The sequence below is a fragment of the Mugil cephalus genome, chromosome 2, assembly GCF_022458985.1.
Source record: "Mugil cephalus isolate CIBA_MC_2020 chromosome 2, CIBA_Mcephalus_1.1, whole genome shotgun sequence".
Lineage (NCBI taxonomy): Eukaryota > Metazoa > Chordata > Actinopteri > Mugiliformes > Mugilidae > Mugil > Mugil cephalus.
Window position 1 is genome coordinate 29,796,714 of NC_061771.1, and position 24,646 is coordinate 29,821,359.

The following is a 24,646-nucleotide window of genomic DNA, read 5'->3' on the forward strand; positions in this document are numbered from 1 at the left end:
TAATTGTGTGCACGGCAGGAGAAGTTTTGTGTTTGGGGTAAAATTCATACATCATAGGGCCGTAGGTTGTGTATTCTTCTTTTAAGATATTTGGTCATTGAAGAAAAATCTTTTTTCCTCATGACTTTTTCACGGACCTCTATACTTTTTCTATAAATGTTGTGTCCTTTGGATTTGGAAGACGACACTTAGTTAGAAACGTAAACAAACACTCGGTTGTTTGAAGTAATATTACTTCTTTCATTCTTCTCAGTAGTATTTTTTGCTGTAGGACTCATGACTTGTTCTTTCCAGTGGGAGTGATCTCTCGCTAAGCTATTAACATGCTACCAGACTCTCACTTTCAGTGATCGATTGTTGGGACGTTGCTCTGTAGCCCCGAGATGTAGGAATGTGTGTTTATAGCATGAGAAACAAGACATTTTGGGAGCTCATACTGACGGCGGTGTGTCAGTGCAGAGACTGGCTTGTGATTTTATTTTATTTTGTTTATAAGGAAGATGTACAAATACAATTATGAATACTGGTTTTAGCTGTCGTTGTTGCTAGGACTTTCGTGTTTTTCCCATTAATGTGAACTCGTTGGGTCACGTCACAGAATCTGTGTTCGCTAGAAAGAAATTTAAAATTATTCATTAATTGCGTGTGTTGTTCGTCATATTGTGTAAACTAGCATGTCTGTAGAAAGTGAATAAACGTAAAATACACGTACTCAATTTATGGTTTTGTAATGATGTATTTTGTCTAATTCTCAGTCTCTAATCTGCCGTGATAACACTCAAATAAATAATTTTAATCTGGCACCACAATACTCTTAAAAATCCTTCTAAATTATGGACTATGTTGATTATAAATTTCTTTGTCATTTTTTCAACAATAAGTTAAGCTAATAAGGTAAGTGTTACTTAGGTTTAGTATGGTTGCGTTTGTATCTCTTATCATATTTTGTATCATGCTTTGTTAGTAGTAAATCATCTACTCATTGTCAACCTTACTTTAACAGTTCGCAGCGTAAATAGTAAGATAATATGTGATTATTGATCATTAATAAATGACTCAATAAAAGATTATCCACAAAACAACCCTGAATGCACATAGTAGTTCCTTGATATACTGACCTCCATCCCCCCAATAGGTGATCACAATCTTGTTCTTTTTGTGCATAGTACAGCAGTAGATGAATCCTCCTCCAGGCATCCATTGAGGATACCACTATGGGTTTATATGTCTGCAAACACGAGCTGCAATGAAAAAACCAGGAGGGACGTTGGCATTGTCCCTCGAGTCCCACATTGCTGAAATGCGCAGGATTTGTGGACAGTGTTCCCGAGTGCTTTGCCTGGTTGTTTGGCCTGATATTTTCTTTGAACTTAATCCACCTGCTGAACTGAAGTTTATACCTTTGATGTGCTGCAGAGGTGGTTCATGAATTGGAAGGATAATGCACTGTCCAAACAAAACCAAGAAGTCCTGGAAGAAACAGGACTTGATGTTATTGAATGGTATCCAGGCTCTCCAGCTTCATTTCCTGTTAATTCCAGTTGTTGGACTTTTCTTTTGAGCGGTCGGGAGCCTTTGTTTTTGTGCTGTGAACCTCTTTAATCACTTGCATTGTAAATTGAAGCAGTACACCAAAAAGTGTCACATAGAAGCTTAAAGAGATGCCTCACATTTATTTTTTTCTGTTTAAAATTATGGACAGATTTTTCATTTCCTCAGACACAAACACTCTGGATGTGTGTCTATGCAAAACATAAGTTAGGGATAAAGTGCTGTAGATTGTTTTTCTCCAGTTCCTTTGGTGGTTTGGGCGCTTTAGATGTATTCCTTAGTTTTTCTTACCACTGCAGCACATGTTATTCCTGCAATCCCTACAATGTTCCTCAATTGCACTAGTTACACACGTCCTTCTATTATTTACTGTGGGTCATTTCAAGAGTTGTAGCTGTGGTCAGCTTTAGATTAAAAACATTTACATTTTTTTTTTTTTAAATGGCATCATACTTTTGAGTTTAACAAAGGTTGATTACAGCTTCAATCCTCAGATATTCAAATATATCAGTAAGAAAACAAAGAAAATCAGTTCAGTTTTTTTTAAGTGTCATGATGTTCAGACTTTGGCCTGAGTTGATTTGATTTGTTTGCTGTGGCTCAGTTGTTCATTTAAAGCTTTGATTAAAATGTTAAACAACAGAAATGAAATAAACAGCGAAGGATAAAATCACATTTCAACACACAAATCATTCATAATTGTTGAATTAGAACAAAATAAAAGACTTCCCTTCACTACTGCCGACCAGGAAATAAACACAGTCCCTCCTTCTTTGTCACGTGTTTAGTTTTATGATGCAACTGTTGGTCGAGGTTCAAACCTGCAGCTACTTCCTCCTCTGAAACATTTTTTCTTTTCCTGCCGTGAAGTGAAGCAGTTCCTCCGTGCAGCTACAAACAAGTAAGTAGGCTCTGACCGTTTGTATTCACTGTAGATTATTTACCTGACTTATGGTAGGTCATTCATTCAGATCAGGAAATCAAATCAAATCAAGAGTTTTAACATTGGCTCCTTTAAACGTTCGACGTTAATGTGGAAAATCTCTTCCAGGACTCTTGGTTGTTCAGCACTAGTTAATAAATGTCAGGATAATAAGAGCAATGTGTGTGTAACTGTAACACGTCTGTGGCGTCTATGACCATGAATGATGTGGATTTTATTGTGATTAGTTTTGTCGTCTGCTCCTCTTCCTGGAACAAGTCAGAGTCTGATAACTCCTCCTCTTCCTGGAGCAGCTCCACTCATATTTCCTCATGTCTCCTTGTTCCCTCCCCTTTAGATCTCTACATTGAAGATGGGTGTAAGCAGCATGTGGTGAAGTGTGAGAGCTGACAGGCTCCATTCACTGTACAATCACATGTTGTTCAGATCAGAGCTCAGACTAGTTTCACTTCTAGCAAACAGAAACTCACACAGTCGTCGACACTGAGAGGTGAAATGGAGCAGAAAGGAGTTCAGCTGGACAGAGAAACCTTCTCTTGTTCCATCTGTCTGGATCCACTGAAGGATCCTGTGACTATTCACTGTGGACACAACTACTGCATGAACTGTATTAAAAGCCACTGGGATGGAGAAGACCAGAAGGGAATCTACAGCTGCCCTCAGTGCAGGAAGACTTTCATACCGAGGCCTGTCCTGGAGAAAAACACCATGTTAGCAGAGTTAGTGGAGCAGCTGAAGAAGACTGGACTCCAAGCTGCTCCAGCTGATCACTGCTATGCTGGACCTGAAGATGTGGCCTGTGATGTCTGCACTGGGAGGAAGCTGAAAGCCTTCAAGTCCTGTATAAACTGTCCAGCCTCTTACTGTGAGAAACACCTCCAACCTCACTATGATGCAGCTCCATTAAAGAAACACAAGCTGGTGGAGCCCTCCAAGAAGCTCCAGGAGAACATCTGCTCTCGTCATGATAAGATGATGGAGATTTTCTGTCGTACTGATCAGCAGAGTATCTGTTATCTCTGCTCTGTGGATGAACATAAAGGCCACGACACAGTCTCAGCTGCAGCAGAAAGGACTGAGAAGCAGAAGGAGGTGGAGGTGATGCTAGAAAACATCGAGCAGACGATCCAGGAGAGACGCAAAGACGTGGAGCTGCTTAGACAGGAGCTGAAGGCCATGGCTCACTCTGCTGATAAAACAGTGGAGGACAGTCGGGAGATCTTCACTGAGATGATCCGTCTCCTCCAAAAAAGAAGCTCTGATGGGGAAAGCAGCTGGTCAGATCCCAGCAGGAAACTGAAGAGAGTCGAGTCAAAGATGTTGAGGAGAAGCTGGGATGCAGCAGATCACTGAGCTGGAGAGGAAAGGCTCCGAGCTGAAGCAGCTCTTAAACACAGAGGATCACAACCAGTTTCTACACAACTACCCCTCACTGCCACCACCCAGTGAGTCTACACACTCATCCAGCATCAAGATTCGTCCTCTGAGGTTACTTTGATGGCTTTGAAAGCAGCTGTGACAGGACCAGAGAGAAACTACAGGACATTCTGAGAGAGACATGGACAAACATCTCAGTGACAGTGACTGAAGTGGATGTTTTACTGCCACAACCAGAGCCAAAGACCAGAGATGAATTCTGGAAATATTCATGTGAAATCACACTGGATCCAAACACAGCAAACACACGTCTGTTATTATCTGAGGGGAACAGAAAAGTAACATTAATGGATCAACCTCAGTCTTATTCTGATCATCCAGACAGATTCACTGGTTGGTTTCAGGTCCTGAGTAGAGAGAGTCTGACTGGACGTTGTTACTGGGAGGTGGAGTGGAGAGGAGGAGAAGTTTTTGTAGCAGTCGCATACAAGAATATCAGCAGAGCAGGGATTGAATGTTTGTTTGGATTCAATGACAAATCTTGGTCATTACGTTGTGATAGAAACAGTTACACATTTATCCACAACAGCGTCAAAACTCCCGTCTCAGGTCCTGGTTCCTCCAGAGTAGGAGTGTACCTGGATCACAGAGCAGGTCTTCTGTCTTTCTACAGCGTCTCTGAAACCATGACTCTCCTCCACAGAGTCCAGACCACATTCACTCAGCCTCTCTATGCTGGACTCTTCTTATTTTATGATGTTGGAGCCACTGCTGAGTTGATGAAAGTGAAATAGACAGAAGTCTCTTCAGGGACAGTTGGTTAAAATGTGTCTTCTAGTCTCCAGGTGATTTGGTCTCCATGGTTGTAGCTGAGAGCTCATTGTTGTGTCATGTCTTCACTGCTCAGAGATCAGCTGTCAGTCACACTTTGTGGGCGGTACTTTGTGGTCTCCTGGTTTGTTGTTTGCTTGATGTTGGACTTTGTTTGGGTGGCGCTCCTTCCTGTGTCTGTTTAGCCACGGAGGCTCTCACTGCTCACCATGACTTTGATTCACATAAACTGACATTTGTCCACATGAGAATCTGAACTTGTCTGTGCTCTGAACGTCTCATCAACATTTGTGTTGATGTGTTTGTATGTTGTTGTTCCTCTTCCGCTGCATGGGCCTCAACAGAGAAACCAGCAGACCTTCCTTTATCACAGAGATTTAGTTCTGACTTTGGAAAGAAAGAAATCTACAATTACATTTCCACTGAGTGGTTTGGAGACCACATGTTGTTGTTGTTGTTGTTGTTGTTGTTGAAATGGATGAAGAGACGAGCTCATGTCAACTGTAGTGATCATGATCATCATCAATCAGGACATCAGTCATTATCTGATTGTACATAGCTGATATTCTGAGTCCAACTAACTGATTGTGTGGATGAAGTGAATCTGTGCATGAAATCACTGAACAAGAGTCATTGATCAGACTTTACTGATTTAATGGGAGAACAAACTGAAGCTTCACATGATGAATAAAGCTGCTGTTTGTCACACATGAACAAATGACCGTCTCCTGTCTTTATTCCAGGATCTCAGCATTTTGCATTTTGTTCTTTTTTGTTGCATATTTGTTTTTTCTTTTTCTTTTGGAATCAAATAGTCCCTTAAGTTGACAGCCTTGTGTTTTCTGTTCAACTTTCTGCCATCTCTGTCTGTCTGTGTTCTCTGAGCCCTGTTTTACTGGAGGAAGATGAAGCTCTTGATGAGACAATCCAGCAGAAGAGTCTGACACAGGCCTTGTAGTGTTCAAACTTTAACGTTACATTTTCTAGTCCTTTTAAATTGTGGTAATATTATATTTGCATTCAACAATGTTGCAACATTTTTCAGAATAATCCAGGTAATAATTTTACAGGTAATAAGATTTTGTTGTGAACCCAAATGTAGGAGCCATTTAATCTCACATTCAGTGTTTATTTTACGTTAATAAGTGATATAAGTATTTATGTTTTCACTATTTAGTTGAATGGTATTTTTAGTGGTGGCCCCTAGATGGCGATAACATTTCTACCTGCACAGGAAATAAGAGGTCAGAGGTCACAGGTGAGGGGGGGTGGAGTTAAATGCCACAGGTGTGCACTGATTGAGGGAGAAGACACATGGATGATGTTAGCAATCGACTGTTAGCTTTAATCTGATAGCATTCGTGAATAAGCACCTGTGTTAGCATCCATATTAACATAGATCCGTGTTAGCATCCGTATTTGCATTCATCTGTTAGCATCCGTATTAGCATTCGTCTGTTAGCACCTGGGTTGGAATCCGCCTGTTAGCATACGTGTTAGCATTCAACTGATTTGTATGTTCATTCATTCATCTGTTAGCATTCGTCTGTTAGCCTTCATCTGATAGCATTCGTGTATTAGCGCCCATGTTAGCATCCGTATTAGCATCGATTCGTGTTAGCATCCATATTGGCAGTCATCTGTTTAGCATCCGTATTTAGCATTCGTCTGTTAGTATCTGGGTTGGAATCCGCCTGTTAGCTTCTGTGTTAGCATTCAACTGATTTGTATGTTCATTAATTCATCTGTTAGAAATTGATAGCATTCTTGTGTTAGCAACCGTGTTAGCAGTTGTCTGTTAGCATTCATCTCTGAGCATTAGTCCGTTAGCATCCGTCTTAGCATTTAACTGATTTGTATGTTCAGTCATTCATCTGATAGCATTCTTCTGTTAGCATCCGTGTTGGCATTCGTCTGTTAGCATTCGACTGTTAGCTTTAATCTGATAGCATTCGTGAATAAACATCTGTGTTAGCATTCGTGTTTAGTGTCCGTGTTAGCATCCATATTAACATACATCCGTGTTAGCATCCGTCTGTTAGCATCTGGATTGGAATGCGCCTGTTAGCATCCGTGTTAGCATTCAACTGATTTGTATGTTTATTAATTAATCTGTTAGCATTCGTCTGTTAGTCTTCATCTGATAGAATTCTTCTGTTAGCATCCGTGTTAGCATTTTGTCTGTGAACAGTCTGTGTTAGTATTCGTCTTTAAGCATTGCACTGTTAGCCTTCATATGATAGCATTCGTGTATTAGCGTCCGTATTAGCATTGATTTGTGTAAGCATCCGTATGAGCATGGATCCATTTTAGCATTGGCCCTATTGGCATTCATCTGTTAGCATCCGTATCAGCATTCGTCTGTTAGCACCCGGGTTGGAATCCGCCTGTTAGCATACGTGTTAGCATTCAACTGATTTGTATGTTCATTAATTCATGTGTTAGCATTGATAGCATTCTTGTGTTAGAAACCCGGTGGTTAGCAGTTGTCTGTTAGCATTCATCTGATTTGTATGTTAGCATCCGTGTAAGCATGCATCTGTTACCATGCGCGTTAGCATTTAACTGATTTATATTCGATACTCTGTTAGCATCTGCCTGTTAGCATCCGTATGTCAGCATTCTTGTGTTAGCATTCATATGATTTATATGATAGCATCAGTGTGTTAGCATTCTTCCGTTAGAATTAGTCTGTTAACATTCATCTGATTTATATGTTAGCATCTGTTTAGCATCTGTATGTTAGCATTCATCTGATTTGTATGTTGGCATGTTCGCATCCGTGTTAGCATCCGTGTTAGCATTCGTATGTTAGCATTCATCTCATTTTAATGTTAGTTTCTGTGTGTCAGCATTCATCTTTTAGCATTCGTATGAGTTGTATGCTAGCATGCGTCTGTTAGCATCTGCCTCTTAGCATCCATGTTAGCATCCGTAGGTTAACCTTCATCTGTTAGCATTCATCTGTTAGCATCCATATGCTAGCGTCCATCTGCTAGCATTAATCTGATTTGTATGTTAACACTAAAATGTAAATTCAATGATTTTATGGCTCCAGAAGGAAGAATTTAAAGCACGTTCAAAGCCGGTGGATGGAAAAACACTGTGTTCCAATTATTATGCAAATTGTATTTAAGTGTCATAACGATTACATGTTTTGTTTTTCAATCAAACTCATGGATGGTATTGTGTCGCATGGCTCTTTGGATCACTGAAATCAATCTCAGACACCTGTGATAATTAGTTTGCTGGATGAGTCCAATTAATCCAATCAATAAAATTACTTAAAATTAATTACAAAGTGTCTTAAATTAAAATAATCCAGGAAAATAACAAAAAATAAATTAAGCACATGTAACATTATTTCCAAACCTTTGTACTTTCCACCAGGCTCTGCGTGTCTTTGAAAGCTGAAATGTCCGTTTGTTTTGGTGGACACAGAAGACACTGCATGATGTAGCTGCTGCACTTTTTGTAACACAGACATGCTTCCAACATGAGGCCAAGGATGTTCCTCCTCGTCTGTGTCTGCATTGCCAACAGTTGATTTTGACATTTTTTTTTCCGTTTCTCTGTTTCGTTTGCGAACACTGTGAACTGTAAAAACTAACCCGTGACCCGTCCCCCGCTGAGGTTGAGCTATGGTCACGTGACGAGACTGCACGGCTACGTTTGATTGGTGAAACACAGTCACGTGGTAGAGCCTTTGGCGGAAGTCTCGCTCTCTGTCAAAATAAAACGTTAAAATGAGGCGTACGCGGGGGAACAGTAACGAGCTCATTGTAGCCTCATGTAGCGGAGTAAGAGTAGTTTCTTCTTCACAAATCTACTCAAGTAAAAGTAAAAAGTATAGTGATTTAAAACTACTCCTAGAAGTACAATGTTTTCACAAACAATACTCAAGTAAATGTAACGGAGTAAATGTAACTCGTTACTACCCATCTCTGTGGTTTACTCCAGTGTTTCCCACTGCCCTGCATGTTTTCCATGTTTCCCTCCTCCAACACACCTGATTGAAATGAACGGCTCCTTATCAGGCCACTGCAGAGCTTGATGACGAGCTGATCATCTGAATCAGGTGTGTTGGAGGAGGGAAACATCAAAAACATGCAGGGCAGTGGGCCCCGAGGACCGGGATTGAGAAACACTGGTTTACTCTTCCTCAAAGCCCATGTGAAGGCAAAATAAAAAGTTTAAAAGCTCAGAATGAAGGCACACAGGTATGAGTTCAGAATACTCTAAAGGAGGACACTAAAAAATGAACTATGCCTCAGCTCTGCCCAGCTGAAGACTGATGACAGACTTTGAGAAATTTGAGCCGTCGAGTCACTTGTGAAGCTCCTCACCGTGAGTTGTGTGACCCGGCAGGTCGACAGTTTCCTGGATGCTTCCTTACAGAGCTCATCCAACTTCAACACCTGCTCCAGGGCCTTCTCTGCCTCACTGTACTGCTGTGATTAACACACAGATGACACCAGCTACAAAATGTTAACACACATGACGTCATGACGTCACTTCAGTGAAGATCGATAGAGAATAAATAAATAAATCCACTTGCTCTCACAGAATCTGACGTTATTGTTCAGTTCACAGGTAATTGTTGAATCCAAACCACGTGGTAGTAGTTTTAACTCAAAGACGTTTTGCTGTTCGTGTGCTCAGATCTCTTAAATCAAGTTAAATAAATACCAGGAGGTTTTGGGTGGTTTCTGCAATAAGACAATCAGACAAAGCACCACCAAAGGCAGAATTTTATTTCATTTTTCTACCACATTCAGCCCTTTTAGATGGTTTCAACGTAGCTTTTCACACACAACGTCTTGGCTGGGACAGCTAGCGATGGGAAGTAGTCAGTAACCTGCCTGATTTCACATGGACACGTCAGAAAACAGACTCGATTTCCAACACGAAGCGATGGCTGTGTAAAGGCACTGTCATTTCTAGAGGAGGCTGACACCTGAAGTTAGAAGGTTCATCTTCTTCTCAAAGTAAGGTGTGCTCATACAGGACCAAGCATGTTTGGAGCAGGTTAGTCAAACTCTGCTGTGGGCCAGCTCTCTCTGCTACAAAGTAAAAGCACCAAGAATCCTTAAATTAGAGGTCTGTGTGTTATTCCAAGTCAAGTGTTGTGTTCTTCATTCATGCTGTTAACTGGTGCACTGGTAAACAAGAGATGATAATGATGGTAGATCATAGACGAGTCTGTTGAGGATCATTTGAAGTTACACGGCCCAACATTCTGCTCCGAATGGACTTTTCTAACGTTTCTTCCTCCACATCAGGTGAATCAGAGTTTACAGTACATCTAACTCTGCAGTGGACCTGAGGAAAGGACGCAACATGTTGACAACAAGACTCTCTGCTGCTTTGATGTATTTAAAATACATGGTGCCCACATATTTTTTTATCTAAGTATTTTTCACTGAAGTGATTCTGAGCGAGTATCTTGAGTCCAGTAGTGATAGTACATCTCAGAGTCCTTCAGCATCTTCAGACTTGTGTGTGTGTTGTTTTCAGTGAAATCTGTCTCATGTTACTCCATGGTTGCTCCAATAAAGCACTAATTGTGATGAACGCAGTATTTCCTCACCCAGTCAGCTCAGCACGTCCGTCCAAACATGGACAACTCACCCCTGATTCCCTCCTCCCACACCCACAACCTTGGATTCATCCTTGACACTGGCCTCACCCTCGAATCAAACAGGTCACTACAACAGCCTTCCTCCCCTCAGAAACATCCCCCGTCTCCGTCCATCTCTCTCCTCCACCGCGCTCAAACACTCATCCACTCTTTCATGGCCTCCAGACCGGACTACTCCACGTGTTGTGCATTCAGAGATGGTGTTGTGCGTTCCTTGGTTCTAACAGTTTACCATGTTGGCCCCCTTGGAATACACAACATCTTTCATTGCATTGATGACGCTTTGAGCACTTATGGAACTCACTTTCACTGCCTTTCTGTTTGCTGCCTCATATTTAGTTTAAATATGGAGAGCCTTGTGTGGAGCATCGCTTCAAGACTTCTGAACCCAGTCGACCATGTTGGCCCCGGGAATATGGACTGTTCATTCACTAGTACTGGACTGAAATAATGCAGCTCACATGCATCGCCTTCATCTATGTTTTTGGCATTTTATTTTTTTTTTTAATAACAAGTGTTCGTACATGTTGCAGGTCAGAAGTGTTTTTGGGTCCACACTCTTTGATAACAAGTGTTGTCCTTGTAAAGGGAACATGTTTGGTTTCACTAGGAAGCTGGTTTAAGGTCAGACAGTACTTTGTTCTAATGACTGAATTGTGTTTATTTATGCGTGTTTGTACATGTGTACGTACCTACATGATACTGACAAGTGGATTTTCCATTGTATTTTCTTACTTTTATTAGAACTAGTTTTTATTCTTCAACAAAAAACAGTTTTTCTTGTTGCTGAAAGTAGAGATGGGACGTTCCACATGAGGCTCTGGAGCCTGTTTCACTCTATTGAAGCAGATTGGTTGGAAACACTGTGTCGAGGCTTGTGTCACATCTCTGGGGATCACGTGACCGATGACGTTTGAAGCTTCGTACGTCACAAAGAAACACCGGAAACTTTGGAGCCCCTTCATTCATTAAAAGGAGACGCAAATGCTCAGTGTTCCCTCTCTGCTTCATAGTGTTATGAGAGAAATAGTGGAGGATTATACCATTGAGGAGATCTTGTTCATAAATAACAAGTGTTGCACAACCACAAACATACATCAAACAAGCACAATTCTCTCATGCACATATTCACTTTATTTCCACACTGCCATAAGGAAGTCCTTCAGAAACATTCATAGAAATAAAAGTATCTCTACAGTGTTTCATTTGAATCTTTTTACACCATGTGTTACATTAAAACCACTTTCTCTTAATAACAACCAGGAAATGTATATCATCCAAATCCAGAGATGTCCTTATTATCTTCACCATTGAAAGTTGTTTCCAGTGAAAACTTCCAGTCATGTCTCCAAAACACTGATGCTGAAAAACTTGTCATCTCACTTCACAGCAGAAATAATTAATATTTAAATTAAGTTTCAAGTAATAAGTCACATTTCAAGCTGTTGACACAGCTGCTTAAGAGCGACTTGACTGATGTGTGAATGGTTTGGAAGTTGGTGGCTGCTATAAACGCAGCTGGCCATAGATGTCACTGGAAGCTTCAAATCTTTTTTGGTAGAATCAGGAAAAAAGCACCAGAAGCTTCATGAGGCTTCATCCACCCATCTCTAGTTGAAAATAATGTTGTTCTCCATGGCCTCATTTATTTAGAGAACTTCATGTTAGTAAATTTTGGTCGTTGGTTTGGCTGCATTCATTTATTTTAGTAGATTCATGTACAGAAATAGTTTAATATTATGTAGGATGGACACACAAAGTATGCAGGAGTTTTATATCTTAACAGTGTGAGACGCACTTTAACAATTTAAGTTGATGTAACAAAATACTGCAAATACTTTATATCAAAAACACATGTTAACTGAATAAATAACTAAATAAATAAAATAGTCATGTTGATTTGCATAGGGTAACTGAACATACTATACATGAAGACGTCATGTTGGTTTAACATTGGTTAGTTTCTATGAACATTAATGAAGGAAACAGTTTAAATCTATTTTATGTTATTTGGACAAATAAGAAGTGAGTAAACTAAACACAAATAATTCATGGTCAACATAACTTTAATATGTGCAACTGATGTACAAATTTTCTTCTTGGAAATGGAACAGAGTTTTTTTCAGTGTGTGTTTATTGTACCTCAGGCTTCACTCTGGATGATGTTCCTCAACGTGTTATAAACCTTGAGTTTGGTTCTCACACACTAACCACATATGAATCCCACACATTCAAGTGTCAGTGTTCATAGTCGGATCATTGTCTTGTCCTCAGTCGTCCTCTTTGATCACTGCCTTTCTTCTTCTCTTTCTCTTTTCTTTCATAAATCTTTTTTTAATGTCCATGCATCAGTTGCACATTCGTCTCCTGCTCAGAAGGCAGTGAGGTTCTGTCAGGGAGGTAGTTATGGCTGTCATGGTTTCTTGTCATGACCTTTCTGGTCCAGGATGTGTTTAAAGCAGCACTTGTCACCGTAGACACAGCGTGTGGTCCTCCAGTAAACACACTCCTCTCCATTTATAGACACCTCCCATCTGGACACAGTCCAACAAGAAGCTCCTGCATGGCTTCCCCACACAGGACAGGAAATTTTCAGCAGTGCATACGGGCAAATTTAATAGAAATGTTTCATTTCTGAAGCTTAAAATGTTATTTCATATGCTACCTTTGCTATAAAGAGCTAAATAACCCTGTTATGTGTAGGTACAGTAGTTGAACAGAAATGATTGTAGACAGTTTTAGTAGCACATTGTCCATTTTAAGACAAACTGGATAAACTTCATGGAAACTTCAGATGGAGACACAGGTTTGTGTTGTGTTCATTCTCTGTGTTTTTTGTTCACTGTGCTGGTACAGCACAGACACATCCTCCTCAGCTTCACTCTTATTCTGAAATGGGTAAACATACGTTTAAAATACTTACAGCAATAAAACCACAACAATAAGGCAGTTTAATAAGAACAGATTTAACATGGTTACCTCCATCCACCAGTCAAGTTACACATCATACATGTAGCGCAGACTTTGAGGGAATTTAATAAAAAGGTAAAAGACTCACCCTGAAGCCAGTAAACTGGATAGCTGTGTACACTACATCATCTCCCTCCTTCTCTGTCTTCTTCTTCTGTTTGTTGTGTTGAGCTAGCGTGATGTTGGAGTAGAGAGGATCTTCTTGGTTCTTGGAGAAACTTACGGTGGCGTAGCAAACTTCATCCTGCTGCTCTGCTGATATTCTCTGTGTTGTAGCTGCAGCGTTGTCATTTTCTGGACCCACACTTGACTGAAGGGCAAATATTTCATCAATAAGAGAACTTTAAACTAGTTAGAAATGGACAATAACTGCAACACACAAGATAACAGTTATAGTATAAAAGATGAACGACTAAAGATGGACATCTGCCTCAGCCACCCAACCTTTATAAACAAAAAACTTGTTGATTTATCCTGTTAATGTCCCTCTCTCATTTTGACAGAGAATAAGTGACTGATGTGAATACATGGCTCTAAGTTCATCAAATGAAAACCAATCAGGATGAAAAAAGAGTGGGGGGCAAGAACACAAGTTTCCAACAAGTTTCTTCATTTGTTTTCAGACTAAAGTGAAAACTCTTTGTCCTTACCTCTGCTTTGTTGTTTGATCTTTGTCTGGACCTGAGGTTTGTTTCCAGGATCTCTTTCTTCTGCAGAGAAGCAGAATGAACAAACAGAAGGATCCTACAAAATCACTAAACAAACTGAGTTTGAGATGCATTATTGATGAACCAGTGAAAATGAACTGCTCACCTAATCAGCAGAAGACAGACAGGAAATGATGACCAGGACGAAGACTTGGATGAAGGACTATCAAACGTCTGCAACACACTAAATACAAAACTAAGTGTATTAACATTTCTGACCTGGCCTCCTCTGGCGTTAACGAATTTCAAAGATGACAGTGTAATACGGTGTGTAATACCTGAGAGGACGACAACCAGTCCAGAGGAAAGAAGCTAAATGAGCTAAACATGTTAACACACATGAAATCAAACACATGACATCACTTCAGTGAAGATCCATGATGATACATCTCAGGATGCAGATTTGACATCACTCGCTGACCTTTAACCCCATCAGTTCACAGAAGTATCCCATCGGCCAATCAGGAGCCAGCTGAATGGACATGTCAGCATCTGTGAGGGCAGACGAGTCCTGGTCCAGAAACAAGTTTCCATAGAACCTGTCAGACACAAACACAAACAGAGAGGGAAGAAATGAATGTGATGAGAGAACAAGGACACAGTTCAACTGTGTTTGTGTCACAGATCACAGATCAGCTCTACTGTGGTCGTTGTGATCACAGGAGATGTCTTCTGTAAATATGTCACTGTCTGGCTGTACTGGCCTCCATTAAACAGCCCTGCACTGGAGAACACACACAGGTACGTCTCAAAAAATTAGAATATCATACAAAAGTGCAATATTCAAAACACCTGGAAAGGTTTCCTGAGCCTTTAAATGTTCTCTCAGTCTGCGTCAGTAGGCCACACAATCACAGGGAAGACTAATGACTGGACAGATGTCCAGAAGGCAGAAGTCACTGACACCCTCCACAAGGAGAGAAAGCCACAAACAGTCATCGCTAAAGATGCCGGTAGAGCTGTATCCAAGCTGTATCCAAGCATATTCATAGAAGGTTAAGTGGAAGGAAAAGGTGTCGTAGGAAAAGGTGGACCAGCAACAGGGACAACCACAGCCTTGAGAGGACTGTCAAGCAAAATCCATTCAAGAATTAGGGGGAGATGACGTAGACGAATCCTATGGGCCACAAATGCCACGTTCCTCAAGTCAAACCACTCCTGAACCAGAGACAACGTCAGGAGCATCTTACCTGGGCTGAGGAGAAAAAGAACTGGACTGTTGCTCAGTGGTCCAAAGTCCTCTTTTCAGATGAAAGTAAAATGTTCACGTCATTGGGAAATCAAGGTCCCAGAGTCTGGGGGGAGAGTGGAGAGGCGCAGAATCTCCTTTGCTTGAGGTCCAGTGTGAAGTTTCCACAGTCAGTGATGATTTGTGGCACCGTGTCATCTGCTGGTGTTGGTCCACTGTGTTTTCTGAAGTCCACAGTCAACGCAGCCACCGACCAGGAACATTTAGAGCACATCATGCTTCCTTCTGCTGACAAGCTTTACTTTTTATGCTGATTTCATTTTCCAGCAGGACCTTGGAACCTGCCCACGTTGCCAAAGGTACCAACAGCTGGTTCAGTGACCATGGTGTTACTGTGCTTGACTGGCCAGTGAACTCACCTGACCTGAACCCCATAGAGAATCTATGGGCTGTTGTCAAGAGGAAGGTTAGAGACACCAGACCCTACAAGGCAGATGACCTGAAGGCTGCTATTAAAGCAATCTGGGCTTCCATTACACCTCAGCAGAGCCACAGGATGATCACCTCCATGCCACGTCACACTGATGCAGGAATTCATGCAAAAGGAGGCCCAACCAACTAGTGCATGAAAATGAACATACTTTTCAGAAGCCTGACATTTGTGTTTAATCTATATATATATTATTTGATGAATCTTATGTAATATTGTAATTTTCTGAGACACTGTGTTTTGGGTTTTCATTATCTGTATGTCATCATTATGTCCTGTATCATGTTTTGAGTTTCCTGTTTTATTTTGTTAAGTTTCAGATTTCCTGTCTGTGTTTCCTCGTGTGTGTCCCTTGATTGTTAATCGGTTTCTCCTGGTGTCATTGCCCTGATCTGTCTCACCTGTGTCTTGTCGTCCCTGAGCCCTCTTGTGTATTTATGGCCCTACTTTCCCTTTGTTCCTCGTCTCATGGTTGATGTTACTTTCTGATGTTGTCTCCGCACCACGTCCATGATTCTTTCTTTGATTTTTACATGTTGGATTACCTGCCGCACGCAGCGCTTTTTGTTCCTGTTTGTTTTCATTAAAAACCTCTTTATCTCGGATTCAGTGCCTCCTCCTCAACTGTCCTGCATTTGGGTCCTACCTCACCCTCTACAACCCTGACACTGTGAGCCATGATCATGAAGATTACAAGACACAAAGGCTTGAAATATTTCACTCATGTGTAATGAATCTAGATAATATGTGAGTTTCACTTTCTGAAGTGACAAAATACTGAACTTTTTCACGATATTGTAATTTTTTGAGATGTAGCTGTTGCCACTTGTTGAAACACTGCATGACTATACACTCACTTGCTGCTTTCGATTGCTTGTTAACACAAATAGATAATCAGCCAATCACGTGGCTGCAATTCACTGCATTTTGGCATGTAGAGGTTAATCATGACAACTTGTTGAAGTTCAAACTGAGCATCAGAATGAGGAAGAAAGAGGATCTAAGTGACTTTGAACGTGGTCTGGTTGTTGGTGCCAGACGGGCTGGTCTGAGTGTTTCAGAAACTGATCTACTGGGATTTTCACACACAACCATCTCTAGGGTTTACAGAGAATGGTCCGAAAAAGATAAAATGTCCAGTGAGCGGCTGTTGTGTGGATGAAAATGCCTTGTTGATGTGAGGGGTCAGAGGAGAATGGGCAGACTGGATGGAGATGATAGAAAGGCAACAGTGACTCAAATAACCACTGGTTCTTGTTGCGTTTTCTTCTTTGCATGAAAAGTGTTATGTAAATAAAGTGTGATTTGATTTGATTGGAGCAATGTTTCCTGCGTTTTACTGGTCCTTTGTTGGCTTGGGGTGAACTTTTGGCTGGAAATGTAGCTCGTCACCACGTGGTTTGTGTGTACTGTGATGTCCTGTCCTCCTGTGATGTGAGCTGTCCCTTTTAACGCTATAGCACATAGTGCTCTGGTGCAGCTAGGACGGCCTTTCTCCACTGGAGACCTAGTCTTGTTTGTGTTCCTTCCACAGACAAAACAAGCTCTACAAGGTCAGCTGGACAGACCGACGGCCGCCACAGATGGTGGTAGCCAGTGGTTGACCTCCCACCCACATTCTCATCTTATATTCCTCCTGGCATGAGGGTAGTAGTACTTCAAATACCACAACAGGACTAAGGCCTCATGAGGTATTAATGGGTCGGCCTATGTCCACAGGAGCAAGTCCACCTTTGACCCCACACAAAGTGGCTCTGATGTGGACCGATGATTATATGACTGAGTGTGTGAAATGTTTGACTGAGGTCTCACCAAAGTTTCCTTCACAGGTTTCTGACAGGCTCCCGAAACCCTCTGAGGAACCAGTTCATCCATTTCAGTGTGGTGATCTTGTCCCTGAGATGATTTCACCGTTACAGGTATAGTGATGGGTAGATGAGGCCTCGTGAAGCGTTGCGGCACATTACTCAAACTGTGTTTGATACTGTATCGGTGCTGTGTCACTGTGTTGCTCAATACTGACACCTGCTGGATTTTAATCATCATTACAGAGACTCAACTGGTTTACTGATTCAATGACCGAGTATATACAATAACATTGTTTAAGTTACTGTATTATATTTTGTGTACTATATTATTTTATATCTTAATCTAAGCTTAAAATATTTATGATATTTTTTAAATGTACAGGGAATATTGCTTTATCTGGCAGCCAGGTATCTGGACCTCAATAATCGAATCGGCTGTGGCGTTGGTTATTTAAAAAACAACAAATTGGCATTTTGGTTGAAGTCATCAATTACAAATCAGTACAAGATTTGTAAGAATGTAAATGCACAAATAAGCTGATGAAACTGAATAATTAGGAGGGCGAAGAGCGGTACATAAAATAGGAGCAGGGGAATAAGATAACAAAAAGAATAACAATTGCAAAAGTGAGTAAAAAAACTGCATATTATCTACAATGGCAGGTCTGCTGCCAGTAACAGGAGAGAGATGGATTGTGGAAAATAATATCAAGACCAATATGTAAAAAAAACTGTAAAACAGCAGATAAAGTATGACAAATAAATGAATAAAGTGAGACGTGGTTAAAAAAATTAAAATTAAAAGTGACATTGAAGTTAAAGTGACATAGTAGTATTGCACAAGAGGTCATGTGATGTTGCACTTGAGTGTAACACAGGAGGCTTAAGTTATTGTAACCGTCGTACAGTTCTTAGAGTTCAGGAGGAGAATAACATTGGGAACAAAGGTTGCTCTCCTCCTCTGGGTCTTACAGGCCGGACATCGGAACCTGCGACCAGACGGCAGCAGCTCAAATGCCGGAAACAGAGCATGGGTTGAGTCCTTGAGAATTCGACGAGCCAGGCCACTCGCCTGCTGCTCGTACACAGTGCTCAGGTGGTGAGCAGGGAGTCCAATAGTCTTACAACACACCTTGACAATGTTATGCAGGCGGTTCCTATCCTGAACAGTTACGGAGTGATACCAGCAGCACATGGAGAAAGTTAAAACACTTTCAATGAATGTGTAATAGAATGTCAGCAAGATGTTCTTACTGACAGAAAAAGAGCTCAGTTTCCTTCGTAGGTTCATCCTCTGGTGGCACTTCCTCAGGATCCCTTCGGTGTTGGAAGAGAACCTCAGTTGGCAGTGCAGGATGGTTCCCAGGTATCTGTATTCCCCAACTGTCTCGACCGGAGAACCGTGGACCATAGTGGTGACAGCTGCCGCCAGTTCCCTTTGGCTGCTGGAGAAGGTCACCACCATCTCCCTCGTTTTGCTGACATTCAGCTCCAGGCAGGAAGAGTCACACCACTCTGTGAACTGCTGCAGAGCGGGTCCATGGTGGAGGGAGGGACCGGACAGGAGGGACAGGAGAACTGTGTCGTCAGCAAACTTCACCAGGTCACAGTTGGGGTGCGTTGATCTGCACTTCGTCGGTGTACAGGATGAAGAGCAGCGGAGAAAGCACACAGCCTTGTGGGGAGCCAGTGGAGGTGGTCAGGAGATCAGACAGGTTATTGTTAATACGGACTCCCTGGGTTCGGTTGGTGAGAAAGTCCAGGATCCAGAGGATGAGCTGGCTGCTCAAGTTGAAATACGCTGGAGTCTCTCTGCCAGGATGTGCGGTTGCAGGGTGTTGAAGGCCGAGGAGAAGTCAGCAAACAGGAGTCTGGTGGAGGTGTTGGGAAGCTCCAGGTGTCTGTGGATGGTGTCGATGATGAAGGCTTTGGCATCGTCCACACCTTTGCGGCTTTGATGTGCAAATCGGAGCGGGTCGAGTTGTGAGTTGGTCAGAATGAGAATGTGTTGCCTGAATAGCCTCTCCATAGCCTTCATCACCTGGGAGCAGAGGGCCACTGGGCGCAGGTCGTTCAGGGCCCTGGGGGGGCTTCTCTTGGGAATGGGGACGATGGTTGAGTGTTTCCAACATTTGAGGACAGTTTCTGTGCTGATGGAGGTCTGGAACAGTTTCTGGAAGACACTCACTAACTGGTCCGCACAGTGACTGAGGACCCGACCACTGATGTTATCGGCTCCAGGTGCATTGTTAGCTTTGGATCTCTGACCAAAGTGTAAAGTTATAAGTTGTTCACACGGAGGCGAGACACGAGGAGGAGGAGGAGGAGAAGGGTTGAGTTGTTCATTGATGTGAAATAAACTGATTAATGCACTTTTTCAACATGTGGATTCAAGACACAAGATTCAAGTCCGAGTGATGTCACAGTCATTGGTGTTAAAGTTCAAGTCAAGATGTAAGTCTTTTTATGTGTTGTCGAGTCTAATGTCATCAAATTAACAAGTGTTAGTTGCTATGGAGACGATGGATTTGAATGACGTCACGATGGCGTAACGTCACGGCAGGAGCCGAGGTTTTAGATAGAGGCTCTCTGGTGATGGCCTTCAACATCCTCTCTCATCCAGAGGACAAAGGGCCCCAATGACCACGAGGAAGGAGGGAAGCCCGGATCTCTGCAGCCGCACCGTTGACATGGAAGCTCAAGGCTCGTCTCAACACCGCTGACCAGATGCCTCGGTTCAGCTTCAATCCTCAGATATTCAAATATATACATTTGAATAAATGAAAGAAGGAGGGTTGTTCAATTTAATAATTGATTTGTATTACTCTCCAAAACATGATTCAATCTTTAAAAAAGCATTTCAATATCGAGGAATTTAAAACCTACATGTCTCCATCATTTGAAGAAGAAAGGAAAAAGTTATGTTGTATCAGGCGGGAGTTGAAAAGCCTCGGGCGGCTCCTGGACAGAAAACGGCTGCTGAAGACCTTCAATCTCCACCATTTTCTCCCTCGCTACGATATATGGATTTGGGCTGCTCAGGACACATAAAGGTAATAAAAAACTTGTCAAATATGAGCCGGTGTTAGAAGCAAAGTGTTTCTAACCAAGATTTGAAAAGGTTTGGCTTTTTATTTGCCGGTAATGTCGAGTAAATCCAAGTCAGTCTTCATGCTAACGTTTTCATTCATTCACCGCTGGTTGCTAATGCTAGCAGCCATGCCTGCCGTCCCTGAATATCTTTGCATTAGTTTTTATGTCTGGTAACTTAATGTGTGCACGGCAGAGTTTGTTTGGGGAAATTCATACATCATAGGCCTAGGTTGTTTTCTCTTTTAAAATTGTCATGAAAAAACTTTTCTGTGACTTTTCACGGACCATACTTTTCATAAATGTGTGTCTTTGATTTGGGAAGCCGACAACTTAGTTAAACGAAACACACTCGGTTTTTGAGTATTTCTTCTTCTTCTTTTTTTTTTGGTAGGACATGTTTGTTCTTTCCATGGAGCTGCATCTCTCGCAGCAACATGCTACCCGACTCTCACTCTTCTTTCCGATGTTGGGACGTTGCCTCCGAGATGTAGAATGTGTGTTATAGATGAGAAACAAGACATTTTAGGATCACTGACTTGTATCAGAGCAGAGATGGCTTGTGATTTTATTTATTTTTTTATAAGGAAGGCAACACCAATAATACTGTCAGCTGTCGTTGTTGCTAGGCTTTCAGTGTTTTCCCATTAATGAACTCGTATGGGTCCGTCACAGTCTGTGACTAAAAATATATTATTGCGTGTGTTGTTTTTAAACAGCATGTCTGTAATGGTGATAAACGTAAAGTACACCGTACTCATTAAGGTTTTAATGATTGTTTTTTGTTGAAACTATTGTGTGTTTCTAATCAGTCTCTCAGGATAACACAAAATAATTTAAAGGCACCACAAACTACACCTTCTAAAATGGCTGTGATTATAATTTTTTGTCATTTTTTCAACAATAAGTTAAGCTAATAAGGTAAGTGTTACTTAGGTTTAGTATGTTGAGATGTTATCTTTCATATTTTGTATCAGCTTTAAAACATCTACCCATTGTCATTACTTTACAGTCAGCTAACATGTAAGATAATATGGTAGTGATCTTCATAAATGACTCAATACAGATGTGCAGTATTCCCTATATGGACGTTGCATGTAGTGTGATCACACTTTGATTCTTTTTGTGCATTGTACAGGCAGCAGATGAATCCCTCCTCCAGGAATCCATTGAGGATACCACTATGGGTATATATGTCTGCAAACACAGAGATGCCAATGAAAAACCAGAGGACGTTGGCATTGTCCTCGAGTCCCACATTGTGATGCAGGATTTGGACAGTGTTCCCCGAGCTGCTGCCATGTTGTTTGGCCTGATATATTCTTTGAACTTAAACTACCCTGCTGAACTGAAGTATACCTTTGAAGTGCTGCAGAAGGTGGTCATGGAACTTGAAGGCAATGCACTGTCCAAACAAAACCCAAGTCCTGAAGAACAGACTTGATGAATGAACTGGCTATCCAGGCTCTCCAGCTTCATTTCCTGTTAATTCCAGTTGTTGGACTTTTCTTTTGAGCGGGTGGGAGCCTTTTTTTTTGTGCTGTGAACCTCTTTAATCACTTGCATTGTAAGTTGAAGCAGTACACCAAAAAGTGTCACATAGAAGCTTAAAGAGATGCCTCACATTTAGTTTGTTCTGTTTAATATTATGGACAGATTTTTCATTTCCTCAGACACAAACACTCTGGATGTGTGTCTATGCAAAACGTAAGTTAGGGATAAAGTGCTGTAGATTGTTTTTTCGCCAGTTCCTTTGGTGGTTTGGGCGCTTTAGATGTATTCCTTGGTTTTTCTTAGCACTGCAGCACATGTTATTCCTGCAATCCCTACAATGTTCCTCTATTGCAGTAGTTACACACGTCCTTCTATTATTTACTGTGGGTCATTTCAAGAGTTGTAGCTGTGTTCAGCTTTAGATTAAAAACATTTACATTTTTTTATTTATTTTTTTTAAATGGCATCATACTTTTAAGTACAACAAAGGTTGATTACAGCTTCAATCCTCAGATATTCAAATATATCAGTAAGAAAACAAAGAAAATCATTCAGTTTTTTTTAAGTGTAAATAAATTTTTCAACTTTGGCCTGATTGATTTGATTTGTTTGCTGTGGCTCAGTTGTTCATTTAAAGCTTTGATTAAAATGTTAAACAATATAAATGAAATAAACATGGATAAGGAAAAAAATCACATTTCAACACACAAATCATTCATAATTGTTGAATTAAACAAAATAAAAGACTTCCCTTCACTACTGCCGACCAGGAAATAAACACAGTCCCTCCTTCTTTGTCACGTGTTTTAGTTTTATGATGCAACTTTTGATCCAGTTCAAACCTGCAGCTACTTCCTGCTCTGAAACATTTTTTTTTTTTTCCTGCTGTGAAGTGAAGCATTTTCCTCCGTGCAGCTACAAACAAGTAAGTAGGCTCTGACCGTTTGTAATTCACTGTAATTAAATTTAACCTGACTGATGGTAGGTCTTTCATTCAGATCAGGAAATCAGATCAAAATCAAGAGTTTTAACATTGGCTCCTTTAAACGTTCGACGTTAAACGTGGAAAATCTCTTCCAGGCCCTTTTGGTTGTTCACACTAGTTAATAAATGTCAGGATAATAAGAGCAACGTGGTGTAACTGTAACACGTCTGTGGCGTCTATGACCATGAATGATGTGGATTTTATTGTGATTAGTTTTGTCGTCTGCCCCCTCTTCCGGGAACAAGTCAGAGTCTGATAACTCCTCCCTCTTCCTGGAGCAGCTCCACTCATATTTCCTCATTCTCCTTGTTCCCCCCCCCTTTTTAGATCTCTACATTGAAGATGGGTGAAAGCAGCATGTGGTGAAGTGTGAGAGCTGACAGGCTCCATTCACTGTACAATCACATGTTTTCAAGACCCAGAGCTAAAGACTAGTTTCACTTCTAGCAAACAGAAACTCACACAGTCGTCGACACTGAGAGGTGAAATGGAGCAGAAAGGAGTTCAGCTGGACAGAGAAACCTTCTCTTGTTCCATCTGTCTGGATCCACTGAAGGATCCTGTACTACTTCCCTGTGGACAACAGCTACTGCATGAACTGTATTAAAAGCCACTGGGATGAAGAAGACCAAAAGGGGAATCTACAGCTGCCCTCAGTGCAGAAACTTTAAATACCGAGGCCTGTCCTGGAGAAAAACACCATTTTAGCAGAGTTAGTGGAGCAGCTGAAGAAGACTGACTCCAACTGCTCCACTGATCACTGCTATGCTGGACCTGAAGATGTGGCCTGTGACTTCTGCACTGGGAGGAAGCTGAAAGCCTTCAAGTCCTGTCTGGTCTTTTGATTTCTTACTGTGAGAAACACCTTCCCAACCTCACTATGATTTAGCTCCATTAAAGAGACACAAGCTGGTGAGAGCCCTCCAAGAAGCTCCGGAAACATCTGCCCCTCGTCATGATGAAGGGGATGAAGAATGTTTCTGTCGTACCTGATCACAGATATCTGTTAATCTCTGCTCTGTGGATGAACTTTTAAAGGCCACGACACAGTCTCAAGCTGCAGCAGAAGGACTGAGAAGCAGAAGAGGTGGAGGTGATGCTAGAAAACTTCCAGCAGAACGATCCAGGAGAGACGCAAAGACGTGGAGCTGCTTAAAACAGGAGCTGAAGGCCATGGCTCACTCTGCTGAATAAAACAGTGGAGGACAGTCGGGAGATCTTCACTGAGATGATCCGTCTCCTCCAGAAAAGAAGCTCTGATGTGGAGCAGCTGGTCAGATCCAGCAGGAAAACTGAAGAGAGTCGAGTCAAAGATGTTGAGGAGAAGCGGGACCCAGCAGATCACTGAGCTGGAAGGAAGGCCCGAGCTGAAGCAGCTCTTAAACACAAAGGATCAAAACCAGTTTCTACACAACTACCCCTCACTGCCACCACCCAGTGAGTCAAACACACTCATCCAGCATCCAAGATTCGTCCTCTGAGGTACTTTGATGGCGTGAAAGCAGCTGTGACAGAGACCAGAGAGAAACTACAGGACATTCTGAGAGAGACAGGACAAACAACTCAGTGA

At 41.6% G+C, this 24,646-nt stretch overlaps 1 protein-coding gene, 1 long non-coding RNA gene and 1 pseudogene across 2 annotated transcripts in view; 2 read left to right on the top strand and 1 right to left on the bottom strand.

Annotated features, from left to right (window-relative positions):
• LOC125003523 overlaps positions 1–2,884 on the top strand; it is a 29,680-nt gene extending 26,796 nt beyond the window's left edge. Inside the window, exon 8 of the mRNA XM_047577507.1 lies at positions 2,832–2,884. Coding sequence (XP_047433463.1) covers positions 2,832–2,884 — 53 coding nt within the window. The remainder of the gene's footprint in view (positions 1–2,831) is intronic.
• Positions 2,361–24,646, top strand: LOC125003524 (annotated as a pseudogene).
• On the bottom strand, positions 14,173–15,518 carry LOC125002802. The gene is made up of 4 exons (XR_007111832.1): positions 15,211–15,518; positions 14,442–14,559; positions 14,299–14,341; positions 14,173–14,204 (listed from the first exon to the last, which is right to left on the bottom strand). It is a non-coding gene; the product is annotated as an uncharacterized LOC125002802 (long non-coding RNA).